This window comes from Cutaneotrichosporon oleaginosum (assembly GCF_008065305.1).
Source record: "Cutaneotrichosporon oleaginosum strain ATCC 20508 chromosome Unknown ATCC20508_contig03, whole genome shotgun sequence".
In the NCBI taxonomy this organism is placed as follows: Eukaryota; Fungi; Basidiomycota; class Tremellomycetes; order Trichosporonales; family Trichosporonaceae; genus Cutaneotrichosporon; species Cutaneotrichosporon oleaginosum.
Genome location: NW_027072172.1, coordinates 1802293 through 1819836, shown reverse-complemented (window position 1 = coordinate 1819836; position 17544 = coordinate 1802293). Strand labels below are relative to the sequence as shown.

Sequence of the window (17544 nt, the reverse complement as noted above, 5' to 3'; positions counted from 1 at the left end):
GTATCTTACATGCTTACAACCTAAAAATCACTGGAACTCCTCAAGACGGCGCTGGTTGCGGACAGGGTCGGCGAGGCGGATGACCTTGTTTCCTCGGCCAGCCGTGTTCACACCGTTCATGTCGAGCGGCGAGATCAGCACGAACTGTTTGCTCGTGGCATCGCGCGCGGCTTCCATCTGTACGTCAGCTATTATCGGCAACGCCAACCTCACAAGTAGATTAGCGGCAATCCTGCGGTTCGCCGAGTCCAGGAACACATCCCACTCATCGAGACAGCGGAGACTGGCCGGTGCTGAGTCCCACATTGAGAGCAAGAGCGAGACAGTCACGAACGAGCGCTCACCGCCACTCAGGCTCGCGGGGCCCTTGTAGACCATCTCGCGCTGTGTGCCCGCGTCGTTGCTGGTCGCCACCTCGAGGCGCAGCTCTTCCGCGACGTCGTGGTCAAAGTGTAGACGCCCATCGAAACCGCGCTTGCGGATGTTCTCGATGAAGCGCATGTGAATACGAATACTTGTATTCTTACGCAGCACCTGCCAGCGGTCTGTGCGGTCTTCAAATCCGGTCTTTAGCAGGCGCTCGATGTCACGGAACGAGTTGATAAGCAGAATCGTCTTGTTGAGGCGCTCAGTCTCGATCAGGTGCTGCTGTACGACCTGGTCGAGGTCAATGTTCGTCCGGCGCTTGGCTTGTTCAATTTGCTTGTCGACAGCCTTGCGCTCGGCTTCGATATCGGCAGCGTTCCCAAATTCGTCGGGACGCTCCATGAATCCCAATGCCGAATTTGTCCACGACTTCGGGTCAGCGCTGTCTGATGATACGCCCACCTTGAGCGTCTTCTCATCCTCATCGATCGTGGCCTGTTCCTTCTGCAGGGCCTGCTCTGCGCGCTGGAGTGACCCCTTGTAGTGCATGCGCTCGTTATCACACTTCTTGACCTGCTGCTGAAGGCTAGTGAGCATGTCCTTCTTCTTCGCAATTTCCTCATGGAACGAGTTGAGCGAATCCTGGGCTGCCGCACTGTCGGCCTCGGCGGCTTCAAAGTCCTTTTGCCGGACGTCAAGGCTGCCCTCGAGGTTGTTGAGTTCTTCCTGCAGCTTGGCCTTCTCTCCGCGCACCTCCTGTAGAGAAATCTCAGTGGCGTTGCCGTCGATAGGCCGCAATGCGTTCAGCTTGTCAGTAATGGCCTCGATGGCTCGCCGAATATGAGGGATGCCCCTCTGATTGTGCTCCAGAGCTTTCTGACCGTCAGCTTAGTCGCAGAAAATGGAGCTGACCTCTGCCGTCTTGAGTTTCTCGCTGGCCTTGTCGGCGTCTGTCTGTCGTACTCGGAGCTCCGCACGCAAAGTGCGCATGGTGGCTTCACGCTCAGCAACGATTGGCCGGAGTCTCCTGATGGCGTGAGTGTCTCCCGATCTTTTCTCTTACTCAATCTCTGCCGCGACATCAGTCACAAACATGTCAGGACCCTTCCACTTCGGCTGAGGGCCAGATTGTCGTAGACTAATGTCAGCAATCGCAGCGCGGCGCAATCCTACCGATTCCTGACGTGTCCATTGTGGCGGAACTCTGATGCGGAGAAGACGACGATGCTCTGGTGATGGGGTCCGAGGACCCTGTCCATGACATCAAGAGCGTCATTATCGCTCGGTGCGACCAGCGTTCGCTCAATCTGATGCGAGGTAATGAGGATGCGCAGCACGTCCTCGTTGTCGACCTGCACGTCAGTTCAAACCCTCGAGTGAGCAACCCACCTCCAGCTTGCTAAGAACGGTTTCGCCAACGCCTTGGCGAGCGAGATCGCCGTTCGAGAAATCGAAGCGGTCTCCCTTGTACCAAGTGACGGCGGGAAGGTTAGGCGGGCCTCGATCGCGAGCGGGGCTGGCAGAGAAGTTGCTTGGGTCAGTCTCTTCCTTCGCGTCCGACATACTTATCCCTAGCGCACTGTTCGAAGATGCGCTGCAGAGTGTTCTGGTCGGCAGGATCACGAACTGCGAAGGAGCACAGAGAGCTTCCCAACATGTTGGAGAGACAGTTACGGTACACGGGGTCTTTGAGCTTGACGTGCAATCCCAATGGCCCGATCGGTTTTGAATGCTTCCACTGAGCTGCCTCAATGGCTTGCATGACCCAGCGGAGGTTGCGCCCATACGGAGCCAGGCGATCGGTACGACGAGCTTGAAGGTTGTCCAAGCTGCGCTTGGCCTCGCTATATTGTCTCTCGGCCTCGGTGGCCTCGAGCTGGATGTCACTGAGAGCCTTCGTTGCCTCGTCAAGCTCAGCTTTTGCCGTCGCGACAGCGCGTTCACTTTGAGGAAGCTGTCGCTGCAGGCCGCTCTTTTGCGCATCGGCTTTCTCCAGTTGAGCGAGCAACTTGACTTGCTCGGGGTTCATCTCGCCGGCCTGCTCGCGTTGCGCGGCAGCGAGCTTCTCCTCCATCTCGGCAATCTCCTCATCACGGCTCATAATCTCGCCCTTGCACTCCTTGACACTGGCCTGGACGTGTCAGCGGTGCGACTCATGCCTTCACCCACCTTTGCAGCTTGAAGGGCAGTACGCGCCTCCTGCAGCTTCTTCTTCTTGGCTGACATCTCCTGCTGCGTCTGGCGATTGTCCTCGACGAACTTGGCAATCTCCTCGCGGATCACGGTAACGTCACTCTTGGCCTTCTCCTGCGCAGCGTCGATCTCTTCGAGTTTGGTCTCGAGCATGTCGATCTTTGCCTGGAGCTCATTGGCGAATTGACGGACCGTCTCAATGTCACGCTCCTTGTCGTGTACGAACGCCCAAGCCAGTTGCGCCTTGAGGTCCTCCTGCTTCTTGCGCAGATTGCGAGCCTTCTCGGCGAACTGGATGAGGTTCTGGAGCTTCTTGACCTTGCTTTGCTGTTCTGGTAGTGCCTCCTCGGCATTGGCAAGATCGCGCGAGAGCTTCTCTCTATGGATCTTCGTCGACTGGTACTCCTCCATGATGCTGGCCAGGCCTGTACCCTTTAGGAAGAACTGGGTGGTCAGTGTGGAGTTGATGGGTCGCGGAACACTCACCGAGTACATGACCTTGGGATCGGTACGTGCGAGGAAGGTCTTGGCGTTGTCTTGAGTGAGCATGCACAGTGGCGAGTCGATGCTGATTTGCCACTGGCTGCACATTTTGTTCAGCATGTCGCGCTTGTCCGACAGGATCTTGCCATCCTTGGAAGCTCGAAACTTGAAGTTTGACGCGCCCGACTTGTCAAAGTTGCGCTCGATCACAATCTCGTCGCCAAACAGCTCGGGCATGAACGCGTCCTCGCCGACGTTGCGCATGGTGACGGTCACCTTGGCGCGGCTGGTGTAAGCTTAGCGCTACGCAACGGTAGGGTGCGACCTACTCCTTGCCTGTCATGATCATCGACTTGAGGCCTGCGCCGCGGCCTGTAACTGTCGCTTTGGCGCCGAGCGCAACGGCGAGACCAGACAGAATAGCCGACTTGCCGCTGCCGTTGTGCCCGACAACGAAGTTGACCTTCTCGGCCAGCGTGACAGTGAGATTCTCGTGACACATGAAGTTCTGCAGAGAGATTTCCTTGACTACACCGGCGGTGGCGAGGTCCTCGGGGTTGCGGCGCCCGCGCTCGACGGCGCGCTGGCGCCTCAGCTCCTCGATGTTGGCGTCAACATCGTCTATGTTGTCGTCCATCTCTTCGTCAGACGCGTCGCGCTCGCTGTCTTCGTCGATGACCATAGCACGCTCATCGACGCGTTCGCGCTTGACGCGCTTCACCTGGTGTGAGCTCGCGCCGAGCGGCGCAGACGTACCATCGTCACGCCGTCGCCTTCGTCGGGATCGAGCGACTGCGCCGTCCGCTTAGCGGGAGACGCCGAGGCAGACATGGTTGTGCCGCTTGTGTAGAGAGAGATGTTGTTGAAATGACGGGGACAGGCGCGCGTCGTTTGAGTTTCAGGGGATGACTGGACCGCGTACCCCTTTCTGCCCCGCTCTGACCCCTCGCCATCATGGAACCAAACATGACGATATCTCATCACTTGTCTAGAGCGCATTATCTGATCTACCGTGCCCGTCGCTGGAGCTACCTTCGAGCCATGAGCTTGTCAACGTGCTTGCGAACACCACCCTCCCACTCCTGCCACGTCGTGCTCGCCATCCACGTGTCGCGCTGCATACGGTTCTCCCCGCGGACGCCCGGACGACCCTCTGTCCGTCAGCTTGAGGTCCTCTGTAGTGACTCACTTGCCGCACCCTCGCGGTTGGGTGGGAGGACGACAAACGCGCGCAGTGTGCCTTCATAAGTGAATCCCATGCGCTGAGCAGCGGCGTGAGACGGCTTGTTGAGGCTGTTTGCCTTCCACTGGCAGCGGCGCAGGCCCCAGCCGCCGTCCTCCGGCAGATCCAGGATCTGGTGCATCATGAGTCCGACCATGTGTGTGTTGACGTGTGTGCGCTGGAGTAAGCGAGAACGTGAGGGGGAGAGCTTGGGGATGTGGCTCGGCAGGGCATGTTGACGCGAGATCGAAAACAGCGCCGACAAAGCTAGGCTCCCCCCGTCATTAGAACCCACCTGGAACGGCTTGAGGATGCAGATCCATCCAATCTCACTCATCATGTTGTCGTAGTTGGACTCGAGATACGATGCTGTGCCTGCAAACACGTAGTCGTCGACAGGAGCATCGAGGCGGTCTAGCGGAGCAGAGTAGATGGCCATACGGAGCATGCCGGGGTTGCTGCGCCCGGTCAACTCGCACCATCGACAGACGTCGTCGACGCTCTTCCAGTCGTCGGGGAGGCCGAGCCAGTGCACGATCTCTGGGTTGGCCTGCACACCCTCGAGGAGCGGCTGGGCGTGCAGCGAGGGCTGGGGTTAGGTGGTGTCAGGAGTCACGACGGAGGGAGAACGCAGGGGCTCTCAGCAATAACAAGGATCACCTCCCAAGCGGTTCTGAGCGCCGAGCCACCGAACGGCTGAGAACATCGCCACCTCGTCACATCCACTCTCCTCGCCCTTATCGCTCACCACAAACGGCCGCAACTCGACGCGATCCGAGCGCAGCGGCTTGACATCAAACATGAAGTTGAAGTCGTAGTCCTCAGGCTTCGTCGCGAGATGGCAGTTGGTCTCGACGTCCGTCACCGGCGGCTTATAGTTGTTAGTGTAAGGCATACTGCGTCCGATTTCTCAATGTTGCTGTGATGGATGGAGTGCAACCAGAATGCGGATCCAAGCTCGCCAGATCGCTACCCGAGTCGTGACTCAGTCGGAAGGTGGGCGGTGGAGGGTGGAGGTGGAGGTGGAGGTCAAGTCGCCGACTCAGCTCGGCCTCGGGCCGACACACTGGAGACCACAATATACATGCACCAAATACAGATTACGACGGGCGCGCGAGCGACTTCTTGGACTTCTCATACTTCTTGATCCATGGATGCTTGAGCACGTCTGCGAGCGGCAGCCGGTCCTCGGGGTGGTATCGGAGGAGCTTGGGTCAGCGGTATCCCATCGTCGACTTACGCGCTTGATGAGGTCGGTCGCCTCGGGTGACACATGCGACGGGACATGCAAGTCGACGTTCCTGATGCGGCGGTACGTCGCCTGGCTCCCGTTCAAGTCCTCGAACGGGGGCGTGCCGACGAGGAACTCGTACGCGAGCACGCCGAGCGCCCAGAGGTCGACTTTGGCGTTGTGCTCCTTGCCCTCGACCATCTCGGGGGGGAGGTAGTCGAGCGTGCCGCACAGCGTGCGGCGCCGGTCGCCGGGCGCGTGCACGCTCCATCCGAAATCGCCAATCTTCAGCTCGCCTTTGAGGCCGATGAGGAGGTTCTCGGGTTTGATGTCGCGGTGGATGACATGTTTGCGGTGGAGGTAGGAAAGAGCATCGGCCATCTGGGCGATGTAGCGCGAAGAGCGCTTCTCGTCAAAGCGCCCGTGCTTGCTCAACTGCTTGTACAGCTCGCCGCGGGCGGCAAACTCGATGATGAGGAAGATGCGCTTCGAGTCGTGGAAGTAGCCGTACAGGCGTAGGATGTTGGGGTGCCGCAGGTTCTGCTGGATCTCGATCTCGCGGCGGACTTGCTTTTCAACACGCCCGTTGACGATCTCGCCCTTGTTGAGACACTTGAGCGCGACGATAAAGTGCGGCGCGGCCTTGGTCCGGGCGAGGTACACGCGCCCGAACTTGCCCTTGCCGAGCGGTCGGCCGATCTGGAAGGCGGCAAGGGAGAGGGGAATGGAGCTACGGTCAGGCTTAAGGGCTTCGAGAAGGCAATTGAGTGCCAGAGATTTGGCTAATGGAGAACTCACCCGCCCGCCGCGGATTGCAGCTCGAGCACCTTCGCCGCTTCGCCCGTGATGGTCTCGACGTCGGCGACGTCCCGCTCGAACCCGCCGTCGTACGTCCCCAGGTCCATCTTGCGCTCCTTTGGAACAAGAGAGCTAGCCTGTGTCCGCGCAGCCGTGGCGTGCGCCGGCCCGTGAATTCCGTGGGCCGTATGTTGTGTGGGCTTGCGCGGGGACGTGCGGGTTTTCTGAGGGATCGCGCTTGCGCTTGCGGTGGAACTCGCAGTGGCGTTGTCCGCAAGCGCCTGAAGTGCTGCTCTGCTGTGGCTCTCAAGGCCGGTGTTGGGGGGCCGCACGAGGTGCGGGTTCATGTATTTCTTCATTAAGGGGGGCAGGCGGTTGGATTGTGACGGCTGGGATTGCGAGGCGTGGGAGGGCTGGGAGCGCGGCGAGGCGGGCGCCGCGCGAGAGTGAAGCGACAGCGACTCCATCAGGTGTGGAAGCTGTGACATGGTGGCAATGGGGGTTGGGATGAAGATTGGAGGTGTATCAGAGAGAGACAAGGCTGAGCAATGTTTGTTGCCAGGGCCGAGAGAAAGCAGGCGCGGCTCGGGGGGAGGAATGCGACGACACGTCATTTTTCGTGCCTGATTTTCAGTTTGATTGGAAACCTGAGTGTTCTCGGCTTGTTTCCGCTCCTCTCTGAGACCTCAACAGTTGGCCACGAACTAATGCATCCTCATATTAGGGTATAATGATTAGGTGGAACTGTTCTAACGAAAGCACCGGAGTAATTGTCGTAACGTACGCCATTCACATTCGTATAGGGGAAGAGGGGAAACTGTGCCTCGGGCACAGTTTTACTCGGCTCTGGCGCGGGGCGTGGGGGGTGCAGCCTCGGCTCTGAGACCGAGGGAGTCCGTCGAGACTGTGGGGGTTCTGAACGGCGAGACGGGGGCGGTGGCAAAGTCGGCATTGCTCATCGAGTCCACTGTCGAGGCGACGCTCTCCGTGCGCGCATGCGGGAACTGCGGGAGCGGAGGGAGCGGGGGGAGCGCCGCGTTTTCGTACCGGTCAACGTGGTCGGGCGTCGTCGCCGTCGGGTCCACCTTCGTGGGCGCCGCGCTTTTCGCGGGTGAGCTAAGGTCGATGGCTTCGCCGAGGAGCTGCGACTCGTCGGCGGCAGGCTCGGTCTGCTCCTCTGCGACATGGCCCAACTCAGCCTCATACGGCTCAGTCGTGACTGACGCGAGTTGGGGCGAGGGCGAGGGTGCACCAGAGCGCTTCTGCCGCCCATCGCTGGGAGCCTGCAATGAAGACGCGTCGGAGTCGTCGCCGTTGGTGTGGGCGGCCGCAGCAGCGACGCTAGAGGTCACAACAGGCCCCGCAGTGATGCCAAAGGCGTCGAGAGGCGGTGTCTTAATCGGGGCGCTGCTCTCGGCGAATGTGGCGACGTTGGGGCTAGGCTGCAGGCTGCGGCTCTCCTCCTTGATCGGGGTCGGCATACTCGGAATCTCGGACTCGCCAAGTGCGCGGAGAGCGTCCAGCCCAGGGGTGTCCTTATCTATAAAGGCCGAGAGGCGAGGGAAGGTAGTGTCGGCTTTACGCAACGGCGACTCGGTGGGTGACTCAACAGACTTGGTCGGCACGATCGTGGGGCCCTCGAGCAGAGGCGACTCCGAGAACATAGGAGGGCTCTGGCGAAGATTGGCGAGATCAGGCGACGCGATGCGCAGATCGTCACCGAAAGCCGAGAGACGGGGGAAGAGGCCAGCCTTCGGAGCAGTAAGAGAGCCCTGTCTAGCGAGCCTGGCCGGTGTGTACGGAGACGCGGGTGTGTACTCGGGGGAGGAGAATGTCTCGCGGATTGGCATGGCCGGAGTGTGGGGCGAGTCAGACAGCTCTCGGGCGATTTCAGACTTGGGCTCGCCTGCAACGGGCGACCCAGAAACGGTCGCTTCCGTCGCAGCGGGCGGCTCAGAGCCACCGGCGTGCACATCGTCGGCAAGCTCGATGGTTCTGGGCGCCTCCACCGGAGCAGCGGCGGACACCCCGCTGAGAGCAGCCACATATGTCTCAGACTCGACCGCAGCAGAGGCAGCAGTTTCCACAGAAGGAGCGTGGACCTCGGCAGGAGCATGCGCCTCGGACTGGGTCTCAGTCACAGGCGCAAGGGCGACCACACGGTCGGCCTCCACGCGCGTGATCTTGACCTCCTCCGCCTCCTTGGTGAGTTCAGTAGCAAGCTCAGCGGCAGGCTGGGCAGTCTCGGCAGCCTCGACGAAGGGAACGATCGGCTCGACGGGAGCAGGGACAGACTCAGGAGACGCCTCGGTGGCAACAGTCTCAGTGGGCGCAGTAGCCTGGACCACTTCCTCGACCTCCTCCTTGACGGCGGTGGGGGCCGCCGCAATCTCTGGAGCGGCAACGGCGGTAGTATCCTCACTGGGGGCATCCTCAACAGCAGGCGAGCGCATAGCAGGCTCTGCGGCCTTGGGCTCGGCGGCGATTTCGACAACCTGCTCGGTCTCCGGCTGGACATCCTTTACGGGCTCGGACTGGGTCGTGACTTCCGTGGCTTTAAGGGGAGTATCCCTGACCTCGTTGACCACCTCAGACTCAGACGCAGCCTCCTTAGTTTCAGGCTCCTCCTGGGGCTTGACGATGGTCTCCTCAGTCCCCTTCGCCTCCGCGGCCTCGGTAGACTTGGCCTCCTTCGCCTCCTTAGTTTCGGCGGCCGCGTGCTTGTCCTCCTTAAGCGCAATAGCGGCAGCGGCCGCGGCCACCGCCCCGGCCCCAACACCTGCAGCGGCAGCGGCAGAGGGGGAAGTGGGCGTGGTGGGGCTCGCCCCGCTCTTCTTGGGCTTGCGGAAGCGCGCCGCAAAGCCGTCCTCCTTGTCGCGCCGGGGCGACTTGGGCGGCGGCGTAGGCTTGAGCGGCTTGATGGGCGAGGTCTGGTTCTGGTTCTGGCTGGCGCGGCGGTTAAAGAGTGACGAGATGCGCGCCACGCGTGATTTGCCCTCAAGGTCGGATGTCTTGCGGCGGAGCGCAACTTCGGGCGAGAGCGAGCCTGATGAAGGCGACGGCTTCACGGCGGACGACATGGTGGTGGTGCTGGGGGAGCGCGAGTCCTTGGAGATTGTGGCAGCGGCGGCTCCAGCCACTCCGGCGGCGACGCCTGTCAGCGCGAGAGCGCCAAAGCCAGCCTTCTTGTCAGTAGAGCTGGACGGGGCCTCGACGGCCGCCGGCAAGGGAGGCGCAGGAGCGGTCTCGACAACGGTGGGCGTGGCGGGGGCATCAGGGGCAGCGGTAGCCTCCGAAGCGGCGGGCTCGGCGACCTCCTCCTCTACCTTGGCCTCAACAAATGCGGGGACCCCGGCCTCGACAGGAGCGAAATCCGTCTTCAACACGGCAGGAGGAGACATCTCGGGTGCATCCTTGGCATCAACTGCCGCCGCGAGCTCAGCTTCGGCTTGCTCGACCACAGTCGCCTCAGTCGCCTCTGGCTCAGCGGGCGCAAGAACCTCTAGTGCAGTAGGTGCAGCAGTCTCATCAACGACAGCGGGAGCTCCAGGCGTAGTCTCGAGCTCCCGTGTTACGGGCTGAGCAAGCGCAGGCACCTCGCCGGCTGTAAGCTCGGTCACCGCGGCCTCGGCCTTGGACGGCTCGGACACGGACGCAGACAGAGGGACATGGGCGAAGGCGGGAACAATGGACTCCGTCAGCAGCGCCGGGGCCTCTGGCGCGACCTCTCTGCCGGCCCTGTCGGTGCGCTCAGACCCGAGGTCGGGGGAGAAGCGCTCAATCGCAGCACGGACTTCAGGCTCGATATCCTCGTGCGCCTCAGCGACGGGCGAGGGCGAGACGTCAGGGATGGCGCTGGCCAGTGCCGTGTTGGCTGCGTCGATACTCGCGATGGAGCGCGCGCTCGAGTCGTCAGGATTCGGGCTGCCGTGCATGGCATACACGCCGCCAGCTGCGGCGAGGGTAGCGCCCGCGGTTCTGGAGAGGTTGTGGTAGCTGTGGTGGGGCGAGTCCTCGGGCTCAGCGGAGATGACGACGGTCTGCTCCTCGCTGCCCTTCGTCTCGGCCCAGTGGCGCCAGAGCTTCTCGTCCAGCGCGTGCCACTTGCCGAGGTTGGTAAGTGGCTTGAGGTCTGTGTCGATAATCTTGACCACGGAGCGCGCCTCGTCGAGCTCGTACCCGGCGCCAGTGTTACGGAGAACGGCGCGGACGATCATGCTGCAGTCCTTGAAAATCGCGGAGAGCATGAACGCAATCTCGCGCTGGCGGAGCGTCCAGGCATCGGGGGAGCGTGCGCCAGCCGTCGGATCGGCGAGGTACAGCTTGACAAAGGAAGAGAGCTCAGCTGCAGTCGGCTCGGCGACAGACTCGAAAGGCTTGTTACCGGGGTACGCCTCAGAGTGCTGCCTCGCGAGGTCTGAGATGTTGGTCGCGTCGAGCGTGCTCTGCAGCTGCTTGAGCTGCTGCAGCGCACTCGACTTCTCCAGCAGAGGAATGAGGAAGTCCGCCGTGCCGTCGGAGAGATCTCCCGCGTGCGCCGTGGGAATCAGCTCAGCACTTGGGGGAAGGACCATCTTGCCGTCGACGTAGACGCGGAGGTTGTTTTTGTCCCCCGCCGAGCTGTGCCACTGCGCCCAGAGACCGTCGAGGGCCTTCCGGACACGGCTACGGTCGGTCGAGTAGAGGTCGATGGGGCAGTAGACGGTGCCGTCGACGTCCTCGCCGCGGTGGTGCTGGTGCAGGCAGAAACGGCAGTTGCGCGTCTTGATGGGAATAGACTCGGGTGGGTGCAGATGCTGCGCCTGGGGAAGGAAGCCCCACTTGGGCTTGATCTCGATGGCGAGGACCTTCTGACCTGTCATGCCGCAGGTGAGGTCATCCATGAGCTGCGCGGGACGGCCGTAATCAACACTCTCAGCAAGTGGCTTGCCCTCGGCGCGGCGCTCAGCGGGGCGCATAAGCTCGGTGGGAGTCACCACAGCGCGCGTCCATTTGCTGTCGACCGCGGTGGGCGTCGGTGTGGCCAGGAGGCTGGCGGGGACGAGCTGGGGAAGTAATTCCGCGGCCCAAGTGTTGCGCAGCGCAGCGTCGGCTGCGGCGCCGTCCGTCTTGACGAGCCGCATCGCGCGGCCCTGCAGTGCAGGGTTGGTGCCACGGTAGCGGAAGATGACGTGTGCTCCACCCTCGCCGAGGTACACCCAGTCGGTGGGGGCGGAGCGTGCGAGCACGGGATCCATGGGAGTGGCCAGTGGCGAGCGCGGCGTGTTGGGGGAAACGGGCGGCGAGGATCCGACGTCGGGAATCATGACGATCTCACCCATCTCGCCGATAGTATACTCCGTAGGCGTGTCCGAGGCACCCGAGCTTCTCGCCATGTGCCTGGACTCACGCTGCTTGTAACTTATGGGCTGTAACGAGCGAGAGCGAGTGGGAGCAGTGTGGGCCGCCAGCTCGGCAAAGTATGACTTGCGGCGGAACTTGCTCGCCAGGCTGGAGAAGCCAAAGGCCGTGCTGAAGCGGGAAGTGGTTGTTTCGGTGGTGCTGGGTGAGAAGGGACGGAGGGGATCTGGTGAGCGGAGATCAGGCATGGGCTCGTCGATCGAGGGCGCACGCTTGACCTCGCGCTTCTTGACCGTGACAAGGAGCCAGCTGACGGCGTCGGGATTTGGGGGTGTCTCCAGCGGCTGCGCCAGCTGCACGAGGGCAAAGCGCGGCCACGACGCCGACGCGACAGGGTCGAGCTGGCCATCCTCCACAAAGTGAATGAAGCCGTCGTCCATCTCTACAATCTCCTCTGCCGAAATGACGTATGACGTCGTCGGCTTGCCGCCCGAAATGATACGCTTCTTGGGGACCTGGAGGTGAGAGCTGGCCGACGCGGAGCCAGCAGACGCGGTGGACGTCGCAGAGAGACGGAGGGGCGTGGTGGGCTTCCTCAAGCTCAGGGAGAGGTCGCTGACGCCGTTGGACGTCTCGCCAAAGCCGCTCTGCAAAAAGTCATCCCACTGGGGTGGGGAGGAAGGTGATCCACGAGGGGGGCTCAAGTTCATCGCCGAGCTCTGGCGGATAACTCCGCGTCGTGGGCTTTCCAATCCAGCGTCACCGCCAACCTCAGCACGCGGTGTCTCGCACGACATGGACCGCCGACGCCCCTCGAACGGCTGGTACTGGAACTCGTCGTCCGGGAGGCGCTTAGGAGTGGTTGGGGGCGTGGCAAAGTCGAGTCCTTTCGCGGCGGCCAGCTCTGCCAGGAACTCGCGCGAGTCGGAAGACAGTACCGTATCGAGCGTGACAACGTTGCCCTCGCCTCGAATGGACTGCCAAGACGGGGCAGTCACGTCGTCGTCGAGCTTTGCGATCAGCGCGTCTCCCAGCGCTTTGTCTGGGTCGGTTCCTGTGGGCAGAGTCGAATCAGTTCCAAGGGTGATGTGAAGCACTCTGCGTGGGAAAGTCGAGGCGGGCGGGAGAGGAAGGTGTTCCGAGGACGCTGATGACTCGCCGAAAGGGTACGAAAGGATGAGCTGGACCAGGCGTCTAGGCATCTTCTGCTGCGTCGTCTGCCAGCGTACGCGGGCGTAAAAGAGGTGCTCGGCGCGCTGTCCCGAGAGGCGGTAGGCCTCATAGAGGTCACTCCAGCTCGTGGTGCCGTCTGGCATGGCGCCAAGAAGCCACCAGCCGAAGAGGTGACAAAGCCTGCCGGCGCTCATCGAGTTGGTGTCTGCATGCAGGGCAATGGCGGACACGACCTCGAAGAGGGCTGCCAAGAGGCCAGCAACCTCCTTGCTGAGATGCGGCTCGAGCATGGTCGAATACGCGACGCGGGGGTATGACGCGGCATGCTCTTGCTGTACGAAACGGACGTACGTCGCAGGATCGATAATGGGGCGCGTGTTTGCGGCGAGGCGGCGAAGAATCGTCTTGAGCACCTCGGCCAGGTCTGCAGGGTTTGGCGTGTCCTTGGCGACTGCGACAAGACGCGACTTCCATGCGTCGGATGCCTCGCCCGCGGGAACTGTAGGGTATCTGGAAGTGAGGGAAGGGAGCTTCTCGGCGAGCTCGGGGCGGCGGGCGAGGACAAACAACGACGCGAGCTGGCGCTGGCGGTCCTTGCTTGTCTCGAGGCGGCGGGGGAGCATAATCCCCACGGTCTCGGCTCCTGGTGTGTCAGCGGGCGCACGGGGGTCGCGAGATATTTTTGCATGTGGTTGCGATGCGTACCTCTGGTGGCGAACTCAGGCCCGAGCCATTCCCACACGGCCTGCAGATCGGCGGGCGTGTAGCGCTGAGCGTCGAGGACGCGACGCTCGGCCGATGTCAGAACGGGAGTGCGGCCAACGCCGTCGAGTCCGAGGCTTGCGTCGATCTCGGTCGCCTGCGCCTCAAAAGGAAGGGATATGTTGATGCGGGGCGGGGCAGGCGACGACGCGGTGCGCCCGATGGAGGGAGCTTGGGCGGTAGTGCATGAGAGAGTGGCGGAGGTGGCGGACGCCTTGAGGCGCTTGGTAGCTAGGCCATGGCTTTCGCTGCTAGCTCGACGTGCGGCTTCGGCCTTGAATTGTCCCGAGGGTTTGACGGGGTTGCGAACGGAGCGGGCGCGCTTTGGGGAAGTGGGGGATGCGGGGCGGCGGTCGGTGGGCTTTTGACGCTTCTTTGAGGAGAAGAGGGAGAAGAGGGAGACCATGGTCTGTCGTCCCGGAGTGGCGGGGCGGGGCGGCGGCGGGCGGCGTGGAGCAAAGGAGTGTGGTGGGTGGGTGGTGGGGTATGGAGGTGAGGGGGGAATGGAATGAGAGTGTTGAACGGCGCGTTGATGAGAGATGAGACACAGAAAGCGAAGGGCCGAGGGGAGAGATAAGGACGGAGAGAGAGAGAGAGAGAAAGAGAGAGAGATGAAGAGGAAGCCGACGAGGATGAGGAGGATGACGGACAAGGACGAGTGAATGGTGAGCAGGCCCCGAGGCCCGACTAGGAGCCGGATGAGGCGGCTGTTCGAATGGACGCGTCAGGGCCCTGGTCCCATACAAGATGCTCTCGCCCTGGAGTCTGCGGGAACGTCAACGGTATGCCCAAAGAGACGTTGCTATTCAGGGCTAATAAAAGCCCATTAGGGAAACCATCACCCACCAAAAGTCAGTCGGGTGTCTTGTCACTCCCGTCCTCTGTCACGCCGCTCGGCTGCTCGCTCCACATGGCCACATGGCGACCACAGTATTTAGTGTATCGCTAAAGACTCTAATAGCTCGCTATGGCTGGCTTACTTTGCTTCCCAGTCTCTCCTCGTCATTTTCCGTGTCATTCACACTACTCTCCACACTTCGCAGCAAGATAATGCATACAACATGGTCAAGATCAAATCCCATCAGATCCAAGATTCTGGCAATCATCCGTGCCTGCTGAACTCTGCCTCATGACGCGTCCGTCTCCGCGTCCCACCGTGCCATACTATCCGGCGTAACGGCACCGCGGCGTTTTCGGCTCGCGATCCCGTCATCCATGCCGACATCAACGCCGGGAGTGTCGATCACGCGAGCCCCATGAGGCATGTTGCCTCCGTCCCCGTTCTCGTTTCCGATCTCCTCACCCTCACCCTCGCCCTCGCCATCGCCATCGCCATCGCCATCGCCATCGCCCTCCTCGACATGGTGGTAGTTCATGTCGACGCCGTCCGGCGCCACAACGCGCGCGTACTCGAGGAACAGGCGAAGCATGTACGCCTGCATGTCGGCGTACCGGAACATGCGCTGCACAAAGCACTTGCCATTGTGTCCGAGAGCACGCGCGGTCTCGTCAAATGCGAGACCAGGCTCGGCGGGCGTGCCGCTGAAGAAGGCCATGATCGTCTCGAGGTCGCTGAAATCCAGTTTAGAGGGCACGTAGTGGAACCAGGGGACGAGGTGGGGCGCAAACCACTCAGTAAAAATGCCCGTTTTAATCACGACAGCGTTGCTGCCCATCAGGCGCCGGAAGCGCCCGCTCCACCCATTCCCGTCAATGTCCAGAAGGAATTTGGCGTCACGCGTTGCGCTCGGGGGGTCGTACGGTGCCCATTCAATCTCCTCCCTGCCGTCAGATTCCGCTGGGCAAGCTAGAGCTCACTGCATCTCGTCGCAGGTGCCGTCGTCCTCGTCGCATTGAATTGGGCCTCCTGCTAGCCGCATGTTGAAGAACCACCGGGCCGACTCCTCCGCGTCCATGGTCTCGGTGCCGAGTCCAACGGTGGACGCGTTGAGACGGGGGACGAGAATCTCGCGCTGCCCCGTCATGTTGTTGGCGAAGAGGTGTAGGCGCCAGCGGTGAGAGTCACGCCACTTGACGCCTTGGTGCATCATCGAAATCCCAGTTGCGGAGCCGCGCCAGTACAGTCGTGGGTCACGCTTAGCAGCCCAAGGAATATCCGGACGTATATGTCCAAACTGCTCGAGTGGCGTGATGAGGATGTCGCTGTTAAGGCTAGTTTTGGCCAGCGAGAAGAGAGGTAAGAGCTGTGTGTGTGGGCGAGGATGTGAGTCTGGCTCGTGTGGCTCGATCGTGAGCCCGTGGAGAGGGGCGAGGTAAGGGTTGGCACAAATGTCGCTCGCGGCAATGCTATCATGCACGAGCGAGCGACCTGACGTCGCGTTTGGCTCTGTCCGAAACGCCGAGTCCGGCGCACAACTGCGGGTCAGGCGAACGTTGCCATCGTCAACCTCTGCGAGGTGCGTTGTGTGTTTTCCACTCAGCCCGAGAGAGACGAGCGACTCGCGCCTCGCCCAGCTGAGGTAAATCTGTGGCTGGTCAAAGATGCTGAATGTGGCTCGGAAGTCGGGGAGATGTGCAGCGATGCTGGCAAGCATTCTGAAGTAAGCCCCGGCCCTTGGATGCACCCACTCAGCCGTTTGGTTTGCCCGCCCCTCCGTGCCGTCCCATGCCAGGCCGCCTTCCTTGATGTCGACGTACACCGTACCATTCCGCAGCTCGAGGATGAATACCTCGTCCATGGCCTCGTCAGCCGCTAACCTTCTGCTGAGCTCCTCTTTGGGGAGCGCCCAGAACGGCGCAAGGTCGCGGTGAATGCCATCGTACTCGTCCGGGAGAACAACATTGTGCGCCTGCGCGAACGCCCACCACTCGTCAAATCCCCTCGGCGGCAGTCGCTCGTACCGCCGCTCGTACTCGGCCACAGCCTCAGAGAGTGTCTGGCTCTGCGAGGCGAGAAGGGATGCCCAGCGCTCCTCACCCAGCGTCAGGAGAGTAGGAATCGGATGTGGCGCATTTGGGTCGTCCGAGAGCATGAGATGGCCCGTCTCGGAGAATGTGTGACCCCTCGAGCGAGCATGATGCCCCGCACCGACCGGCACGCTCCCGATTTCCTTCCGTATCCGAGCAAGGTCCCGCGCAAATGCGTCGACTGTTGACATGAAGCCGCATTGCGGCTCTGGTTGGCGCCATGTAAAGGTCGGGTAGTGGTGGACTGGCAGAAACCAGAGGGAGATGAGCAAAATCGGGGCGAGGAGGACCAGGCGCCGGCGGAAGAGGCGCCGGAGAAAGTGGCGCGGAGCGTCGGTGTAGCGGGGCGCACGCCCAGGCATGAAGTCTGGCGGGTCGGAGAGGTGAAAGGCCCGCGTCGAGATGCTGCTCCGTGTAAAGGTATTGGAGCGTTGGCGGGTGGGGTGCGGCTTCTTGCGTGGTGGCTCCGCAGACGTGAGGCTGTGGCCTCGGGAGTGCATCGTATGCTGCATGCTAACGGAGAGGGGCGGAGGGGGAGGCGGGCAAGGAGGAGGGGGGAGAAAGAGGAGATAAGAGGTAGACAGAGGAGGAGGGGATGCCGATACCTTGCGATGGGAGAGAATGTCGTGTGCCAGCCGACAGCTAAGGCCTGGATGTGTACAGCTCCGAGCTGCGCCAGCGCTGCCCGGTCTGTCGTCGTGGTGCGGGTGCCCGTCGCCGCCGTAGCGTTCTAGTGTCTCGCCCGATCGCCTAGTGTTTAGCGTGTGAGCTCGAGAGTGGGGAAGGTTGACAAAGCAACGTGCATCCAAAGTTGCGTCGAGCCTATTCAGTACCGACCTCCACCCCACTCTTGTACCTATAGAATCACAAGCCTCCGCAGTGCGCGGCGCACCTCGGCGCCGGACAGCCACAGGGCTAAATGAATTGCATGTCAATCTCACAGAGGGTGTACCAGTGCCGGCCACCACAACTATAACGGCCAGGCCCTGGTATTCTTAGCTTGCGCAACTGTGCAGCGTTTGGGTTCTGATGAACAACAATAATAATT

General features: G+C 61.7%; 5 protein-coding genes across 5 annotated transcripts; all 5 read right to left on the bottom strand.

Moving 5' to 3' along the window:
- Positions 1 to 27: 27 nt before the first annotated feature.
- Positions 28 to 3873, bottom strand: COLE_03928 (uncharacterized protein; the record flags this gene model as incomplete). Its single annotated transcript, XM_018422888.2, has 12 exons — positions 28 to 177; positions 214 to 795; positions 829 to 1242; positions 1279 to 1393; positions 1430 to 1504; positions 1540 to 1718; positions 1756 to 1897; positions 1932 to 2497; positions 2536 to 3003; positions 3046 to 3328; positions 3372 to 3763; positions 3799 to 3873. The coding sequence occupies 12 exons, from the start codon at positions 3871 to 3873 to the stop codon at positions 28 to 30; spliced, it is 3441 nt and encodes a 1146-aa protein (XP_018279553.1).
- Positions 3874 to 4070: 197 nt separating this feature from the next.
- Positions 4071 to 5159, bottom strand: COLE_03927 (uncharacterized protein; the record flags this gene model as incomplete). The annotated part of the gene is made up of 4 exons (XM_018422887.2): positions 4071 to 4195; positions 4232 to 4442; positions 4560 to 4853; positions 5013 to 5159. 4 exons carry the CDS (start codon positions 5157 to 5159, stop codon positions 4071 to 4073), a joined length of 777 nt encoding a protein of 258 aa, XP_018279552.1.
- Positions 5160 to 5364: 205 nt separating this feature from the next.
- On the bottom strand, positions 5365 to 6781 carry COLE_03926 (uncharacterized protein; the record flags this gene model as incomplete). The annotated part of the gene is made up of 3 exons (XM_018421311.2): positions 5365 to 5472; positions 5505 to 6225; positions 6294 to 6781. The coding sequence occupies 3 exons, from the start codon at positions 6779 to 6781 to the stop codon at positions 5365 to 5367; spliced, it is 1317 nt and encodes a 438-aa protein (XP_018279551.1).
- Positions 6782 to 7129: 348 nt separating this feature from the next.
- Positions 7130 to 11530, bottom strand: COLE_03925 (uncharacterized protein; the record flags this gene model as incomplete). The annotated part of the gene is made up of 1 exon (XM_018420331.2): positions 7130 to 11530. The coding sequence occupies one exon, from the start codon at positions 11528 to 11530 to the stop codon at positions 7130 to 7132; it is 4401 nt and encodes a 1466-aa protein (XP_018279550.2).
- A 3165-nt stretch (positions 11531 to 14695) lies between these two features.
- COLE_03924 (uncharacterized protein) lies at positions 14696 to 16996 on the bottom strand (the record flags this gene model as incomplete). Its single annotated transcript, XM_018422886.2, has 3 exons — positions 14696 to 15350; positions 15387 to 16124; positions 16158 to 16996. 3 exons carry the CDS (start codon positions 16994 to 16996, stop codon positions 14696 to 14698), a joined length of 2232 nt encoding a protein of 743 aa, XP_018279548.1.
- Positions 16997 to 17544: the final 548 nt, after the last annotated feature.